Below are 17,799 nucleotides of genomic sequence, written 5' to 3' on the forward strand. Positions count from 1 at the left end.
GTGGGGCTGTAAACTACCGTTTCACATCCTCCTAACCCTACTCTTTACAAAAAATAAAAATAGTAAGGCAAAAACTTAACTCACAAGAACTTCTCTGTAAAACTGTATCTGTATTCAAAACTACTTTATTACCACTTAGCTCATTAATTAGTTGTTACCTTCCTTACTAACCAGCCTTACTAACTCATGATTCTCTTTGGTGTATACCGGCACCTTTTGTACATATATAGTTAATGCAGTCTACTCAAGTAAGCCTGCTGTCAAAAACGAGCCGGCGGCTCGCGTTTCCGTCTCATGCCAGCAAAGCGGGCGTCCGTCAGTGACGAACTGTGAGGTCCTGGGGTACTTGACCCGGTTAGTGACGATTACACAGACAGACGAAACCCACTCCCGTCCATGCTTAGTTCGTATTTTTTTCCAAGTTTCCCGTCTATCATCTAATATCAGCAAAAGGGTCGTCCGTCAATCTGATGGAATGCATACAGTCAAAGAAAGGAATCAGACATCGTCTATAGTGTTGCATATTTTTACTATTAATGTCTTTGATTGCACGGTAAAAAACAACAACAACAACAAAAACAATCAGGTAACAATTGAAGAAGTTGAAACAAAGTCAGTGTTGCCAGGCCGGAGGTGAACGCCGCGTTTTGCTTCCTTCCGACTTCAGCTGAAAACGTCGTATAGAACATACGCCGGCGAGGGCGACTGAGGTTAAAAGATTAATCGTGACATTTTTTTTTTTTTTGTTAATTATAAAACCGGGACTTCCATGAGTAAGAGATGTGTGGGTGGGGGGTATGGCATGGGAGATAATCTCTCATTTCTTCCTACTGCTCCATCAAACACCTTCTCGTCACCTCTTCACGTTACAACACTGCTAATATATTAATAAATTGGATGTATGAAAAATGCAGTGCTCAATGTATCCCACCCTCCGGTATTGATAACTTAAACAGATCCAAATCCAATTATAAAATCATCTAAAAAAAATGTCACAACTTCAAAGGGATATCCTTTTTGGCGCGTGCTGACATCTTGAGACGTTCACACGCATAATTCCATGACATAACCTTTCGTTTTCACTGCAACAAATGACAAACGGCCACACGAAACTGCACTAAAATCCCTCAAATGTCTTCAAAAAACGCTGAGCAACAACCAAGAAAAAAAACCTCTTTAAGGAAATAAAGGCACCATAAAGCTTTACAAACAGGCTAACTGCTATGGCATGAACCAATTCTAATCAATTGCCCTTCAATTATAGTTAATATTGTAGCTAAACGCGGGTCACTTTTTGGAAGGATGGATGTCGCTCCTTTTCCAAGGATTTATAGTTGGTTACTACTTAATTATAAACAGAGTCCCCATTCATTCATAATCAACCAATTTAGCAAAACATGGGGTCAATATTTGGCAAGATGGATTCCACTCTGTCAAAGGATTTATAGGTTACTAAAGCTTTTTAAACAGTTAAAAGTAGTTTAAAAAATCATTGTGACATGGTACTAAAATGAAAATAACAAAAAAAAACTATTTTGTGAGTCTAACAAGACGCAATCTGTCCTGTAATCCACTTCAAAAGGAATAACAGCAGTTTTGAACTCAAATGTAAAAAAAAATAAAAAAAAAATAGAAGAATTACGGGGTTGCTCACAAAGACACATCACAACAACAACAAAAATTCCCATGCCATACAGTGCGGTCGCAGGATTCAAATGCACGGCGTTCCCTCTCTCGGCGGCGCTGACATTTCCTTGGCAAAAAAGAAAAAAGAAGGGTCTTCGTTTTTGGTCAGTGCAAAAAGACGGAGGGCGGCGGCATGTGAGGTTGTCGCAGTCGCATTCGCAGCCGCCGCACTCTTCGGGGACGTCGAAAAAAAATGGACAGGGAGACACTTGAACGTTGGATTCCAACATGGAACGCTAAGGTCCCAAACTTCCGCCCCAATATGGGAGATGGGAACTCAAGGCTCCGGTTGGGCCTCGTCGGCGTGCTTCTGCACATGTGTGAGCATCGCCTGAACAGACAGAGCAGAGGTGCGTTCGCCACATATCGCACCGCATTATGAAAATGAGAAACATCTACCTGCTTGGAGCCGTTGCGAGCGCAGGAAAACTCCTCGCAGTCCTTCCAGCGACATCGGAGCGTCTGCTGGTTGGCGGCGTGGTCGGCGACCACGTGCTGCTGCAGGTGCGCCATGACGCCGAAAACCAGCGAACAGCCGTGCCACTGTGGGCACAGCACAGAAAAACAACAGCTTTAACCCGCACCCTTTACAATCAAAATTAAAAATCGTCCCAAGAGCCAGCCTCACTTAGCAGCATGAAATTAGGTCAGCATTTCAATCATGAGTAGACCCACAAAAAAGTCTCATGAAACCCAAGCCTGAAAAGACACAGGAAGACTTTTGGATTTTGGATTGAAGAAGCCATTACGGTTCAGTCGTGCCCTTGAGAACTGCTTAGACAATTCAGCCCCTGGATCCAATTTCATTTAGCAACAGAAAATTTGGTAGGCATGTCTATCATGAGTAGACCCACAAAAAAGTTCTCAAGAACCCAGGCCTGAAAAGACAACCGAAGTCTGACGTTTTGGTTTGAAGTGGCCATTTTAGCTCTATAAAAAGTGCTCGTATGAAAATAAAAAGTACAGTACAGTGGTACCTTGACACACGGGACAGTCGAAAAAAAAAAACAAATCAAAATGAAAACACTCACAAGGAGCATGGAGGCGAACCTAATACGGAACTAACCGCATAGTAAAAGGCCAATCTAGGTTGGCGTTATTGCTTCTGATGGCACTTACTAGGCCACGCCTCTTAAAGGCACACATCCACAGAAAATTCTACCCTGACAAAAAATATATGTAAAAATTATACCCTGCAGCGGTAGTTTTTCGTCAGGTTGAGCTCGACGGCTTGCACGCTGCCATCGTAGCAGCCGGTGTAGATCTGGAAAAAAAAAAAAAAAAAAAAAAAAAAAAGACAACATGTAATTACCCTTTTGAAAATTCTTACATCCAACAACACTCAGCGTGCGGCGACTCACCTTGCTCTGGTGCACCACCATGCTTGTCACCATGTCCGAATGTCCGGTGTACACTTGCAGCTGTTCTCGAGACTGCAGTGGGTGAAAAAAAAATAAAATAAAAAATCAGTCTGAGGGAACATGCGGGATTTATGATGACGGACGACGAAAATCAGACACACCTGTAGGTCGTAGACGCGGACCTGCTTGTCCAGGCAGGCGGTCACCATCGCCTTCCCCACAACCGTCACCACGGTGACGGCGTGACTGTGGCCCTTGTAGACGCGCAGCAGCTCTCCGCTCTGAACGGAAAATGTTGGTGATAAGATTACTTCATAGTAGAGCTGAGCGATATGTCCTTAAAGCGGAGGTCAACTCAAATATAGATTATTTTTAGGTGTTCTATGCTGGCCCACTAGTTGAAACACAGCATTATGATTAATATTGTGTTTGTGGAATATGAGTCAAGCAACAAAATCCACCCGTTTTGAGCCAACTCCGGAGGCGGCCATTTTGTCACTTCTCTCGACTGAAATGACATCACAGATCCTCAGCACTCAGATAACGACCAATCATAGCTCAGCTTCAGAAAACACGTGAGCCGTGATTGGTCCTTATCTGAGCCCTGAGGGTCCGTGATGTCATTTTCAGTCGACTGAAGTGACAAAATGGCCGCCCCTTGAGATAGCGTAAAACGGGTGGATTTTGCTGCTTAACTCATATTTCATATTACCTTGTTTCAACTGGTGGACCTGCATAGAACATACTCTTGAAAAAAATATGTTTGGGTTGACTTCCTCTTTAAAATTAAATCTTAAAAGTGGGTTTTAATTGATTTCCTTCAAAGTTTTTTTCCCTCCAACTTTAAGTTGATTCAATTCTGTTTGTTTACGGATAATATTTGGAAGTGCTTCTTCATGGATAATGTCCCTTTTATTATTTTTATTTGTATTATTATCTTATTTCAAATGTTGATCAAATCAAAGATGCAAGCAGTGATGAATGCTTTTGGTGAGTCCTCAAAATGACCACCAAATCTTGTCACCATGCTCCGCTTACATTAGAAGAAACGGCAAAAAAGCTCAACAATTTAAGGTCGGCCATCTGGCTAGAATACTTATTTCTGACTCACCGCTAATGTTAAATGGGCTTTCCCTTGAATAGCGTTTTTCTACCTTCGAGGTACTCAAAGCGTTTTAACACTCTCCTCATTCACCTCCTGATGACGCAAGCATGAGGACACTGTAAAAATGAAAGTGAAAGTGGACTCACATGCATGTTGTGTGCATAGACACACTGGTCACTGGAGCCGCTGAACACCAGGTCGTTCACAACCTGAAAGCAGAAACGTTCAGGTTGACCATCACCCATCGTCAGCCATAACATCGCCGCTCCCTTTGCGGGACGACGGCGCTGGCGCACCTTCATGCAGAGGACGGTCTTGGTGTGTCCTTCCAGCGTGCGCAGCAGAAGTCCGGTCTTGGCGTCGCGCACGCTGATGGTGCTGTCGTAGGAGCCCGCCAGCAGGAGGCGCCGCGCGCCCTCCTGCGACGTGGCCAGGCAGCTGACGGCTCGTGGGGCGTGGCATTCAAACACGTCCCGCTGCTTGTTGGTCTGTGGCAGAGGTGGTAAAAGTAGTCAGATGCTGTACTTGAGTATAAGTAAAATTACTTTTGTTAAAAAAAAAAAAAAGACTGTGAAGTAGTGCTTCGTTATTCCCCACTACTGACGTTACTCACCGTAAGATCAAAGGTAACCACAGTGCCGTTTGCCAGGCCGGCGTACAGGAACTTCCATCGGTTGTGCAGGCAAAGGACCCGATCTGCCAGATTGAACTGCTGCTCTAATTCCTGGGTCTGCAAGCAAGCACACAAGCGCCCAAACAAAAGATTTAAATAGCAGACAGCCGCAAAGGCCATAGTCTTAAAAATGTCAATCTATATTTTATATATTTAAATGTCTGGTGGAACCTATGACTCCCAGTCTTTCAGTCGATATTAATATATTGTCAGGCATCTGTCTGGACACCTAATTTCCTGTATTTCTTACTACAGATGTCTTTTAAAGTGTAAATGTCAGTCTAAAAACATAAAATGAATGAAAAATGTGAAACGTAAATGACAAATAAAAGTAAAATAGATAACATTTATTTTAGTGTTATGATCAAATATTTTCTTTCACAGTGTTTTATTTCTGGATAAATTTAAAATATAGTTATTTTGTACAGGCATTTGTATCAACACCTATTACCCCTCCTTGTTACGAGGCATGTTCTAAACAAGTAATTAACATGTTAACAATCTTCAGTCAGCATAATGAAATAAAATAGGCCAGTCAAGCGGGTGGCCTTCATTCATCTTACCTTAAGACTGTAGCAGCGGATGGTTTGGTCGCTGGAGCCCGAGTACAGGCGGCGCTGCAGGCAGGGGGCGGCCGACACTAGCAGGCAGCTCACTTTGGACGTGTGTCCGGAAAACACGGCAACACACTTGCGAGTCTGCGAGAGACGGAAGAAGCAAGGTCATTTGCATTCCGAGGCGCGGGCTTGCAGATTTCGTGGGCACCCACCATCAGGTCGAATGCTTTGACCGTGCGGTCTCCTGAGCACGTGTACAGCAGCTTGTTGTGGATCTGCATGCCATTCACCGCCTCCTGGTGGCCCTCAAAGTTGCCGGACGACGTGTCTGCCAAACAAACACACATTCTATTTCCAGGAGGGCAAGAAGATGCAAATGATACAAATCAATTCAATGTAAAATGAACTTACAAGAAGGGCTCCATGTTGTCTTTGGAAAAGACATTTCACTGCAGAAAGAAATCGAGGACATCGGTTTTAATTATGTGAAGTGGCAATGTTAAGCCGTTTGTTACCAAAATGGCTGACTTCTTGTGTTCTTTGTGGTTCTACAATGACATACATGTTGACCATATTTCTTGTATGACCTTTTTTTTTGTGTGGGGGGGGGGGCATTTCAAACCAAAAACGGCTGAATTACTCTGCGTTCCCAGGCATGGGTTTTTCAGACTTTTTTGGGGTGCCTACTTATGATGACCAAAATTTCATGTTTCTACACATTTAACTAGTAACTAAGTTTGGGGGCAGATTTTTCTGTCGGTTTAAAATTATGCTACAGATCTTAAATGGCCGCTTCAAATAAAAACAGCTGAACTCCTTTTTTGTGGGTCTGCTCATGATAAACGTGCCTACATTTCATCTTGCTAACGCTTTTGGGACGGAATGATTTTCATCCCCATTCTAAATGGCCCTTTCAAACCAAAATGGTGACCTTGTGAGCCTTTTCAGGCATGCCCTCTTTACCTTTTTGTCGTCCTACTTATGAAATACATGTTGGCAAAATTTAATGCTGTGCAAGTAAAGTGGCTTCGGGGCGAGGATGTTTTTAAACTTAATCTTTAAGGCGCTATTGAGCCAAAATAGTGAATTCAAAGCAAAATGGCTGACTTTCCCGGTCTTTTCAGGTATGGCTTCTTCGAGATGTTTTGTGGGTCTTCACATGATTCAAATTTCAATTTGTTAAGTGAAACAGTGGGCTGGATTTCTTTTATCATTCTAAAAGGGTGCTACGAATGACAACATGTCCCAAAAATGAGTCTTTCAAAATGTTAAGTCTGGTTGGAAAGGCATAATTAAAGAAGGCCCCATGTTCCCTGACAATTTGTTAAAGGCTTCACCTCTCAGATGATTTACAGATGTCCATGTCGCTGGTGGAGGTGACCTCATTGCAGGCCAGGCTCGGTTGCTCGCTTCTGGACGAGTCCGGGACGTGAGCTGCAGGAAAGAACGAGCCCGTCCCGAGGGGCTGCTCCAAGGTTGCGCCCGCCTCCTTATTTACCTCCACGACCTGTTTGAGTGGCTTGGCGTCTTCCTCCATCTTCACGTCGCCCCCTCGCGGTAGCGAGGAGGTGCTGACCTGAGTGCTGCCGCTGCCGCTGCTGGCCCTCCTCTGCTGTCGGAGCCACCTGGGCCTGGAGGCCTCGGCGTCCATCTCGGTGTCGCTGCTCTCCGGCAGCGCGTTGCCGTGAGCCTTTTCCAACACTTTCCTCTTCTTCAGCTTCCTCACTCGCTTGCCGCCGCTCAACCCCGAGGGCGAACCGGGTGAGGCGTTCGGCGCGAGGGGTTTCTCGAATGACGGAGAGGGCAAACGATCAGCGAGGCTGCCCGTGTCAGAGCTCCTCCTGGTGGCCAACGACGGCTTCGCGTCATCTTTGGAGTCGGGGAGACAGGCGGTCTGAACGGCTTTCTCAGTGGACTCCACCAATTCCGACAGACTGCAGGCGTCGTCTTCAACTTCATGGAAGGGCTCGCGCTTGATTTCCGCAGTGGCTATCGGCTCGGGGCGTGTTACGTTCTCCAAAAGGTCCGAGTCGCTGCTGACTCGCACGGGGGACAGAGGCTCCTGTTTGATGGCTACGGCACTGGAGATCGACGGCGGCGGCGAGGCGCCCCTCGCAGGAGCTGCGGCGCTCGCAAGAGAGCACAAAGGTGCCACAGGCGCCGGTTGTCTCTCCGCGGTCTTCTCCTGTTTCAGTGGGATCGGAGGTACTTCTGCCACTCCCGTGTTGCTGGCTTAAAAAAACAAAACACACACATTACTGTTACTGTTAAACTGCAGCACAAAGAGCTCAAATATAGGTTATGCAGTTCAGTGCTCCCCGTCACTTTAGTTTGGATTTTTAAGCGGTAGAGTTGGGCACCTTGGTGTTTTACTGAAAGGCTAATAGGGATTAATGACATTTCCATTTATTTCATTAAGGAAAACGTGATTTGCGATATGAGCGCTCTGAAGTCAAGACATACCTTGCATCCCTTTTAATAAGGCAATACGTTTTTCTCTGAGTGTGATCATCTCCGTGCTGATCTGAAAAAGATACCAAAAATTCAAAAGTTTGCAAAAATAACCTACACAGGCCGGGTGCACTTTGCATGCTTTTGATTGGACATGACAGTTTACAAGAGAGGATCGAAAAAATACAACTACAATACTGAGGATTATTATCTTTGAAAAAGAAGAATTTATCATTGGATCTGATGTTTTGAGTCGGGCAAGTGTAACTGAAGCTGTGGCCTTCAGTCTTTCAAATAAATCATCATTTAGATTTAAAGGTCTAAGTATTTTTCCTTACAAATCACCCCAAAAAGGTGTTTTTTGTTTTTGTTTTTGTCAAAGCACATGTTAGAGAATAATGTCTGCTTATTCTAATGTCTACCTGCTGTTTGACCACCACGGCTCTCTGCACCTCCATGTAGGCGGCCTCCAGCGCCGCCCGTGCTTGGACCAGATGGGTTTCTGCCGTCTGCAGTGAGCGACTCAGCTCCTCCTCCCGCAGCGACACGGCCAGAAGCTGGTCGATCTGTAAGCGATCCGCTAAAAAAAAAAAAAAAAAAAAAAATTACGGACTGCTAATGGGGGCGTGTGTGAAGCATGCACTTTCAAGTTATATTGTTTAGTGTAGGTTTTACATTATTTTTCACTCTTGAAAATTGTAGTTGCGCCTCAATTTATGTATCTGCACAAACAATGACAAAAAAAAAAGACTTTGATTATCCTAGTCTTTAATGTACTTACAATTTCAACCGATGGATTTCTCGAGATGGACAATTTCAAGGAAAGGAAATAACTTTGTTGCAAACAAAATGCTAACTTTGCCATCCGTTTTTCTTTGATTTTACAAGGAAAGTAAATGCTAACTTTGTCGCAAAGAAAATTACAATTTTGGCGCTCAAAATACCTTAACAATGAAACAAGTTGCTCATTCTGTCGAAAACAAAAGTTTTAATCATTTTGAAATCACAATCCTTCTCGGGGACAATGCTAAATCTGCCATCCAAAATTCGTTCAGGAATGGAAATGCTAACTTTGCTGAAAACAAGATGCCGAATCGTCCTAAAACAACGCTAATTATTTCAATATAATAGTCTTTGTCAGAAACAGAATGCTAATTCTACGATCCAATATTGCTCATAAGGAAAGAAAATGCTTTCCTTGTCAGAAAGCAATCAAATTTGCTCATTTTGTTGAAAAACATGCTATTAATTATGACTTCAATTGTTCACACGGAAACAAAAACAACTTGCGAATTTGGGAAGACACTACGAAAATAGTTTCAGATTTTACTCAGTCACTGCCTTTGTGTGCTACTAATGTTTTTCGGTTTCAAGAAAGGTAATGATTATTTGTTAAGTGACGTATTTAATCAATCGATTATTCTGGATACATTTCCATAAAAAAGGCACAAACCTGTTTTGGATTTGGTCTTTCTTCTTTTGGTGTCTTGTTCCACACCTAAAGCCTCCTGGCTCTGAACATCCTAAAGAATAAAAACAGGAAGAGAATCTTCTCCCATTAAGCAGACGTCGCCTTTTTATGGGTCGTAGTCCACTAAAATATCCTGAACTCACCCCTGGTGTTCTTCGCTTCTTGGCTGTTCCCTGTCCGTCCGTCTGCTCGATTCCCGAACTTTTCTCCTCCATCTTGAAGCCGGATCTCTGCAGAGCCTTGGCCTTCTCCGACATCAGCTTATCAGCTCGCTTTTGAGCTTCCTCCACAGCCAGGTTCAGAATCTGCTCCGCGTCGGGGCGGCCGCCGCTTTCCTCGGCGACCGAGGACCTCTGCGGCGTCTCCTTGTCTTGCAGGAGCGAGTGCTCGGACGCCGGAGCCAGGCTGCTCTCGGAGAGTGAGCGCTTGCGGGATGTGGCAGGAGGCGGGATCTCCATCAGTGACTCCCAAGGGAAGTTCTCCAGCATGGCCATGTCTTCCTCCTCCTGGCTCTGGTCATCGTTTGGTACCATTTCAATACCGAACCTGGAGGTAGACACCGAGTAGTTGTGGAACTCCGTTAATATTTTTGAGAGGCTGTGAAAGAGTTAGGTAAGAAGTGGATAAAAAAAAAAAAAAAAAAAAAAAAAAAATTCAATTTTACCTGGGCATTCCTTTCCCCTTGTCTTGCTTCTTGCGTACCTCCTGGTACACCTGCTCCCAGTTGACTTTCCGCCGAGAGCCGGAGGCGCTGATGAGCTGCCGCACAGTTGGCTTGAGCCCGGAGTCCTTTTCGCTGTCGGTCCGCCGCGACTCGCTCAGGTTGCGGACGCGCCTGGCGCTGTGGAGGTTGGGTTCGTGGCCACCCGTCTTGGTCTTGGTGCTGATGTGCTTGGTCAGGTCGCGCTTCAGGACGGGAGGCAGGTCCAGTTTGGACAAGCCGGACGCCTTGGGGCACGCTTTGTCCGAAATGGAGGACTCTCCCTTGGAACTATGATCGCCTTCCGCTTCCTTGGCGGCTTCGTCGAGAGGCGGCGAGGTGAGGGCGTCCTTCGCGTTCTCCGGGTCGTCGCGTTTTGAGGCAGCGGGCGGCGGCTTCTTGGCGGTGGACGTGCTGACCTGCAGGGACTGGAGGAAGTGGACGCTCTCAGAAGAAGACGCGGCGAGCTTTTCTTTGGCCGCGCAAGACGCAGAACTCTGCGCTGGGTCCCTCGATTTGGGCTGTGCTGCGTTCTCCTGGCAGTTCTTATCCTTGTTTGCTTTGCTTGTCTTATCCTCTCTAATTGGACCCTGCAGCGGATCCTTGGGCGCCTCCCCTTCGGTGGTGCACCGAGGCGTTTCTAGCCGGGGGCTGTCCAAAGAGCTCCTCCTTTCCGATTGGGCCAAGGATTTCCTGGAGGTTTCTGGAAGTTTTGGTGCTTGTTGCGATGGCAGGGGTCCAACCGGAGTGCTACTTCCTTGAGGTTTTGGATGCACTTTAGCTTGACTGTTGGAAGGACCATCTTTGCTCCGTTCCAAGTGTTTACTTTTAAGCGTCTCCTTCCCGGTGGAGGTGAATGCTTCTGTTGCTTTTTCCTGGCTTTTGGGCCCTTTTGGGTGTTCTGCTAGTTTGGAAACGGAGTCCTTGCTGGGTAGCGGGTCAACTGTCTTGCTGACGGAATAAGGAGACCAGCGGCAGGTCTTGTCCAGCTGCGGGTTGCTTCCAACGTTCTGCTTGCCATGGGGCTCCCACTTGGCTGTTGGCATCCGGGACCCTGCGCTTTCATCGGCCCTGTTTTGAAAGTTGCTCACAGGACTGGCAAAAAACTGCGGTGGCGGCGGGTACATTGGAGGGGCGTTGTTGTAGCTCATCGGGCGGTTGTTTGGTGGGAATTGGGAAATGCTATTCCGGCCGTACATACCATAGCTGCTGCCTTGGTTACTGAGCCAGGGCAGTCGATTGGGGTTGCAAAATGAACCCCTGTGGGGCCCCAAAGCACCGTCCTGCGAATAGCAGCGACCGCCTTGCAAGTCACCCGACCCCCACCTCTGGAAGTTGGGGGGTGGCTGAGCGTGCCAGGTGGCGCTCTTTCCTTGCGTGCTGTTTGCGCTCGAGGGGGGCGAAGGTGCTCGGAAGCCTCTCTGCTGGCCGCTTCTCCAATTGTATTGCGGATACTTCCAGGAGAAGCCGTACGGCAAAGGCTGAGAGCCTCTGTCCGTCTGGTAGCGTTCCTTGGCATCATTTATCCTCTGCTGGATCTCCCTTTTCTTTGCTTCCGCCGCCTCCTGGGCCTGCTTAGCAACAGCCGCCGCCTCCTTTTCTTTGCTGCGGAGGCAGACCAGATGGGATGACACCGTAACTCAAGAAAACATACAAAATGACAGTGACGACTGTCTTGAGGATTTTACAAGTGGATGGGGGGGGAGTTGAGTGACAAGTTGACACCCGACACTCACTGATCAACCTCTATTAACTCAACAGCTGAGCGTCGGACCTGAAAGAATTACACCGGCTTTAATGCGCCAATTTGGTGGAAAGACAGTGTGAAAGGGGGCTTAAAAAAAGATCACCGCCGCAGTAAATCCCCCCCCTTCCGTTTTTGGCCGCAGACGTGAAATTGGAGTCCGGCCCAGATTGGACTGAGGTAGCAGCTGAAAGAAGCCCGTGAGTGCTCATGATAAGAATGTGACTATAGACAGCATGCGAACACACAGTTCGCGGGCTTTACAGTCAGATTCAACAATAGCGACTACTGTACATACAGTACCAGTATTCAGTATTTTATTCAAGGTAAAGTTAATGAAATCATTTAGACAATCGCCATTGTGCTTTGGGAAAATGTGTTTTAACTAAAACAGAAGTAACAGTGAGCTACTAGGGATGACAAACAGATGACAGCAATGCATCACAGTGGCTAAATTAGGGGTGGGAAGCTGTTCTGGCGATATTTTCTCCATCATATCACGATAAAGCGATTGCGCGTTAATCCTTTTTTTTTTTTTTTTTTTTTTAAATTTGGTGGGATTTTTTTTTTAGTCTCTCTCATTTTGCCTCGCACTTGTACGGTGGCAATAGTGGCCTCTAGCGCCTCAAGTGGTAAGCACAGAAGTCTTTCCACTTTTTTTTGTTTGCAGAAACAGGCAACATTGTTTTTCAGATCACGTTCGAATTTGCCGTGTTTGCAACTTGATAACCTAAGATGGGTGGAAAATTATATCTGATATTTTTCTCTGATTGATTCATTAGTTTGAAAGACATTTGTGCCAGCCTGATCATTGTAACAAGTACTTTTATGGTGACTATACAGTAAACAGCAGGGGTGGGCAAAGTATGACCCACAGACCATATACAGCTCACTCAAGTCTTTAAATGAACCCTTTGACCCATAAATAAACCCATTTAAATTATAAAGTATTTTTTGTTGGGTTAATTTAGCCGTTTTTCCCCAAATATTTGTTCATTTAGATGTATTTGTTAATTTTTGTAATTCATTTACTTTTTAAAATAATTTCTTTTAAATAAAAAAAATAAATACTAGTATAATATAAATTCTTACATACACATGCAGTGCATTCAACATGTTTTCTTTAAAAAAAAAAAAAAAAAGATTTATTGGGCTAATATTCAAAATAAGAATGAAATAATATTTTGTCATTGAAATTAATTTACATCCAAATGATAACTTTTTTTGGACTGAATCTACAAATGACCTGGCAACGATCTGCTCATTTTAAAAATCAAAAGTGGCCCTAAAAGGTTTGCCCACCCCGTGGTGCACATTATCATAAATAACCCGGGGATTCATTTTGGTTACGGATAACAAGTCTTACGAGAAGCCAAAAGCTGAAAAAAAAAGCCAACATAATATACAATATCCCTCTTACCGTATTTGCTCTTTCCTTTTGTGAACGAGCTCCACCAGCGTCTGGTCAAAGTAGACCTCGTCACGGCTGCCGCCGCCAGGCTTCGTCTTCTCCCTCTCCACGTTTTGCTTGTGCGCGGGGCTGGAGATGTGGCCGGCGTAGTCGGTCAGGCTCACCAGCGACACCTTGCACACCCGGCACTCGTGGCCGCAATCCCTATCAGGGAGGAGAGGCGACAGGGGGCGCTCAATGCTTCCTTCTGGCATAGCGGCAGTTATCTGATGAGCTTCTTCGGTGTCTTGGGAGAGGAGAGTACTCAACAATCCCTCGTTTTCTTAACTTATCACCAAATTCTCTATTTGTTACAGATCAGGAGGTGACTAACTTAAAATTTCTTTCCCATGTCAAAAACGTTAAATAAAAAAATGGTATCTTCCTGATCTAAAAAGTGTGCGGTTCCCTAGCGGGTCATGAATAACAAGGAAGCAGGAGCAGGCGAAAGCAGCCGGGCCCGGGCGGCTCGCTAATGGAGCTTGCCGGCCACGCAGCTCAGGGACGCTCGGTTTAGCGTTGGGTCATGATGGCGCCCGCTGCACTCTGAGACCTCGTTCCGGCGGCTGTTTTGGGAGTATCTAACCCCCCCCCCCCCCCCCCCCCCCCCCCGCCACCTTCCGACCCTCCTCCCAATACCATGTGTCCTCTTCATCTCGCTGACCAATCCCAAGCAGCGTAACCGGAGACGGCAGCTGCTGGCGCCCTTTGACTCCTAACCTCCCCCAAATGTGTCACCTTGCCCTCCCATCTTTTTTCGTGGCTGTTTTCTCACCCCTCGAGCACGCTTCCGCTGTGATTCTCAACTGATGTCACCCTGGGACAGACATTTTCCCCTTTGACACCAAGTCACGATCCACTTTTATAACAATAAAAGATTTGAAAACATACACTACTCACAAAAAGTTATATTAGGGATAGTCCGGTTTTCGGGTGAAATTTCAGGACGAAGTGAAGAGTTTTGCAGTTTTTCTAGCATGTTACAAATCAAACCAGGAAACGATTCATACTTCATTTTATGTTTGTGCATTGCACTGTCAATTTGAAATAATGTCCTGTTTTGAATAAAGGGATTGAATTTAAAGTGTTTTTTCCCCCCACTATCTGTTTCACTAATTAACTCATTCACTGCCATTGACATATTTATTTGTCTTTTCACAGTCCAGCCATTCAATCCCAGGAACTTATTTATATTTTTTTCAAATTATTCAAACTTTAGGGCAAAAGAGGGTCTGACATTGTCTGGCAGTGAATGAGTTAATAAAAAAAATAACCGACAGATTAATCAGCATCTATAATAATGTTAGCTTGCAGAGGATTCAGCTCCGACTTCAGCGACATAACCCAAATTTGTGCACAATTCACTAACCTACGCTAACCCAGTACCGAGGTCTTTAGATCAGATATTTGCATTAAAAACACATAAATATCAAACTATCTGATGAAAACCATTAAGTATTCCGCTAACTGAGCACACCTATATGTCACCATGCTAACTAGCTCATTGTGTGCCATTTTTATTTTTTTTAACTCCCTGTGCTCGAGCCAAACCAAAAGGGTCCATGACCCACTTTTGTGCACTTTGGTCTTATCACTTTTTATCAGCCTGGACGGGTAAAAATATTCAACATTGACGCCTGGCATACTTTTATCAAAGAGTCACGAGCCAGCCAGCTGCCTTCTAGTGGGCATCCGGCAAGCTTGTGTCTAAATATACGAGTCACAGTTGGAACAGCTGCAAACTGTTTGAGCCCTGACTGGCACGTGCCCGATGCGAGCGTGCTTCACGGTGACCCACATAAAATAAAACGTAAAAAGAAGGTTTTAAATTGATTAAAAATAAAGATTATTTTGGACAATTCACTCTATTTATGATCGGATTCATTACAATTAAGATATGACTTGAATTTACTTCAATTGCAACATGATTCCAATAGAGAGCCAACAATGAATCTATTAACCAACAATCCAACCGGTAATCGATTATTAAATTAATCAACAACTATTTTGATAATTGATTAATCGTTTATAGACAAACTCAATTAAAGTTGTACAAATCCTCAGAATTTCACTCCAATTATGATGCGAATGCAATTTCTTCTGTTTACGGCTGGGCAAATAATCAATTTTGACTTTTAAAGCAGCGACCTCAACATCGATATGTTGGAAAATGTACGACCTGAGGTTTTTGTGCTTCAAGGTCACATATATTTAGTCTCTCCTGTACTACCATGCAAGAGGGAAAAAAATAGCGAGCTGAAGGGTATTGCGGGGTTACTTTTCAATCAGAAGTTTGACGACTCATTTTATGATGTTAAATTATTTAACGTTTAACGGGTGACCAGGAAATACCAACACTACACAGTTGATCCTGTTTACATATTTTTTCACCAAGACTTTTTTTTTTAATCTGTAAAGAAAAAAAACATGCATTTTACTCAGGGAAATAAAAATATTGAAATCAGAATTCAGATTTTTGTGAAAAATGCAATGAAATTACAACTGTGATGTGTTCCCTCCATATATGATACAATTAACTCTAATTACAATATATTTCTTTTCAATTATGATCACATTGTCAACTAATGTTGAGCAAAACAAAGTACCGGTACTTGGGGCATGTTTCCAACTGACTTACCGCCCTTTTAGTTTCTCCAACTCGCGGTGGTGCAACATGCTTCTAATGTGCTCGTCCATCTCCTACAGAGAGACAAAATTAAAATACAGTTGACACAACTCACCACCGCATTGCGCTTTTTGCCACTAAAATCATCTGTGGTTATAGAATATTCATATTTCAAATTTAATGGAGTATCATTGGCAAATACCTGCTTGGAGGCGTGGACCGTCTCGCAGAGGATGCACTTCCTGTCTCTCGTCATCTTGGATGAAGCAAATTTGCCCGCAACTGACAACACAGAGAGAACGGAATACAATGTATTAACAATGATATCTTGACATACATGTGCACCATCCTATGTGTTTTTGGAGATAAGAGCCGTCTATATTTTGCTTTGTGTCACAAACAAAAACTGGACTTACATATCAACTTTATCTACTAAGCCACTAGATGGCAGCAGTGTACTTAACAACGGCCACAATCAGCTGTGCAATTAAAATTACAGGCGCTGTGTGTTGTGCATTTTCATTTCTTGTGTAGTTATGTGTCTTGTTACATTTTTGTTTGGGAGTGTGTCGTGAGATTTTCATTCCATGTAAAATATGTGCCTTAGATCAATAAGGGTTGGGAAACCCTGACGGACGTAATGTGACGTGAATGACGTCACGGCATCCATATTTAAAGAGAGCAAGGAGGGAAACAAAATGATTACAAACGTTGTTTCCCCCCCTTTCAATTTGGGAATGGAAATATGCAAACGTTGGCATGATCGTCGAATTTAAGCCAAGGAACGACCTTTCAATAGAGGAGAAAAGCGCTTCTTATTTGTATTGTAGTTTGCTAAAAGGCTCGTTTTTGGACGAATTCCTTAGGGTATTATTTAGATAAAGTGGATAGTTTGTTTTGATAGAGTGGATAGTTAACATACTCACACGATCCACATTATTCATCACTTCCTTCTCATTATGGAGTATTTGTTTGTTAGCACACCATATGCTAACTACAGTGTTTTTGTTATCAAACACTGGCCGCGTTCTCTGAAATATACACAAAAAGCACATAAACTAATCCAGCAAGTGACCCAAATGTCTCCGAACAATATAAAAGAAACAATATGATATATAATATAATTGTAATTGTAATAACGGTGATCAAAACTGGACAAGTAGCCAGCTAGCATGCTAGCCACCGTAACTAAGGTAACGCCAGGTTTTCATGAATGCAACAGTGGTCTAATGGCGAGGGAACACAGCTACATCGAAACGTTCTCGAACATTCGAATGGTAAAAAGTGGTTCATTTGTTACCTTTATATCATCCACGAATGTCCGGGGCTCCACATTTTGTCTTCCATCGTGGTGTCAGTTAACAACATCCTCCACCCGCGAAGATTACGAATCAGCCCCCATCGTGCTGCACGGCAACGGAAGTTACGTTCAGGTACATCGCTGCACAGTCGGAAAGAAAAAGTTCGCCAGTGTACGTAAAACTGGAGTGAATGCAATTGCGATTTTGTTACTTAATTAACCTGCATAAAAATGTGGACATTTTCAAGTTGTAAATTTAAATTTAGGATTAGGTGAGGAAATATAATAATTTCAGCATTCATGTGGGAATTTCTCCTGGGAAAATGTGGAATACTGAAAAAAAGGGGTGAATTTGGGTTATTTGAAAATTGTCAAACGTAAACATAAGCATATGTAAACTATATCTTAATTTTGGAATTTTGATGTGAAGAAAATTTGACGTGAGAGCGTGGAAAGAAAAAAAGTTCCCAAAATGCCCCGAATGAGCTGACCATTTTTAAATTCCAATTTAAACCAGGTTTTAACCAGATGAGATGTGTGGAAGGATTGGGTATAATGGTAACATTTCTGCGTTCATTTGGACGAATACCGCTTATCCTCAAAAGGGTTGCGGGGCGTGCTGGAGCCTATCCCAGCTGTCTTCGGGCAGTAGGCGAGGGACACCCTGAATTGGTT

General features: G+C 44.1%; 1 protein-coding gene across 2 annotated transcripts; it reads right to left on the minus strand.

The window, feature by feature from the left end:
- Positions 1–510: 510 nt before the first annotated feature.
- znf106a (zinc finger protein 106a) lies at positions 511–17,258 on the minus strand. Of its 2 annotated transcripts, XM_086050295.1 has the most exons (22): positions 17,125–17,240; positions 16,751–16,855; positions 16,027–16,106; positions 15,837–15,898; positions 13,169–13,363; positions 9,969–11,609; positions 9,448–9,850; positions 9,287–9,356; positions 8,256–8,413; positions 7,846–7,906; positions 6,720–7,614; positions 5,794–5,831; positions 5,595–5,710; positions 5,389–5,523; positions 4,766–4,882; positions 4,449–4,640; positions 4,299–4,361; positions 3,209–3,328; positions 3,048–3,119; positions 2,879–2,950; positions 2,086–2,229; positions 511–2,017 (listed from the first exon to the last, which is right to left on the minus strand). In XM_086050295.1, exons 3-22 carry the CDS (start codon positions 16,078–16,080, stop codon positions 1,964–1,966), a joined length of 4,662 nt encoding a protein of 1,553 aa, XP_085906421.1. In that variant the 5' UTR covers positions 16,081–16,106; positions 16,751–16,855; positions 17,125–17,240; the 3' UTR covers positions 511–1,963. The 2 variants fall into 2 exon arrangements, with proteins under 2 accessions (XP_085906421.1, XP_085906419.1); XM_086050293.1 differs by lacking the exon at positions 16,751–16,855 and having other exon boundaries at positions 17,125–17,258.
- Positions 17,259–17,799: the final 541 nt, after the last annotated feature.

This window comes from Filicampus tigris, chromosome 13, assembly GCF_054856515.1.
Source record: "Filicampus tigris isolate MCC_2025a chromosome 13, RoL_Ftig_1.0, whole genome shotgun sequence".
NCBI lineage: Eukaryota > Metazoa > Chordata > Actinopteri > Syngnathiformes > Syngnathidae > Filicampus > Filicampus tigris.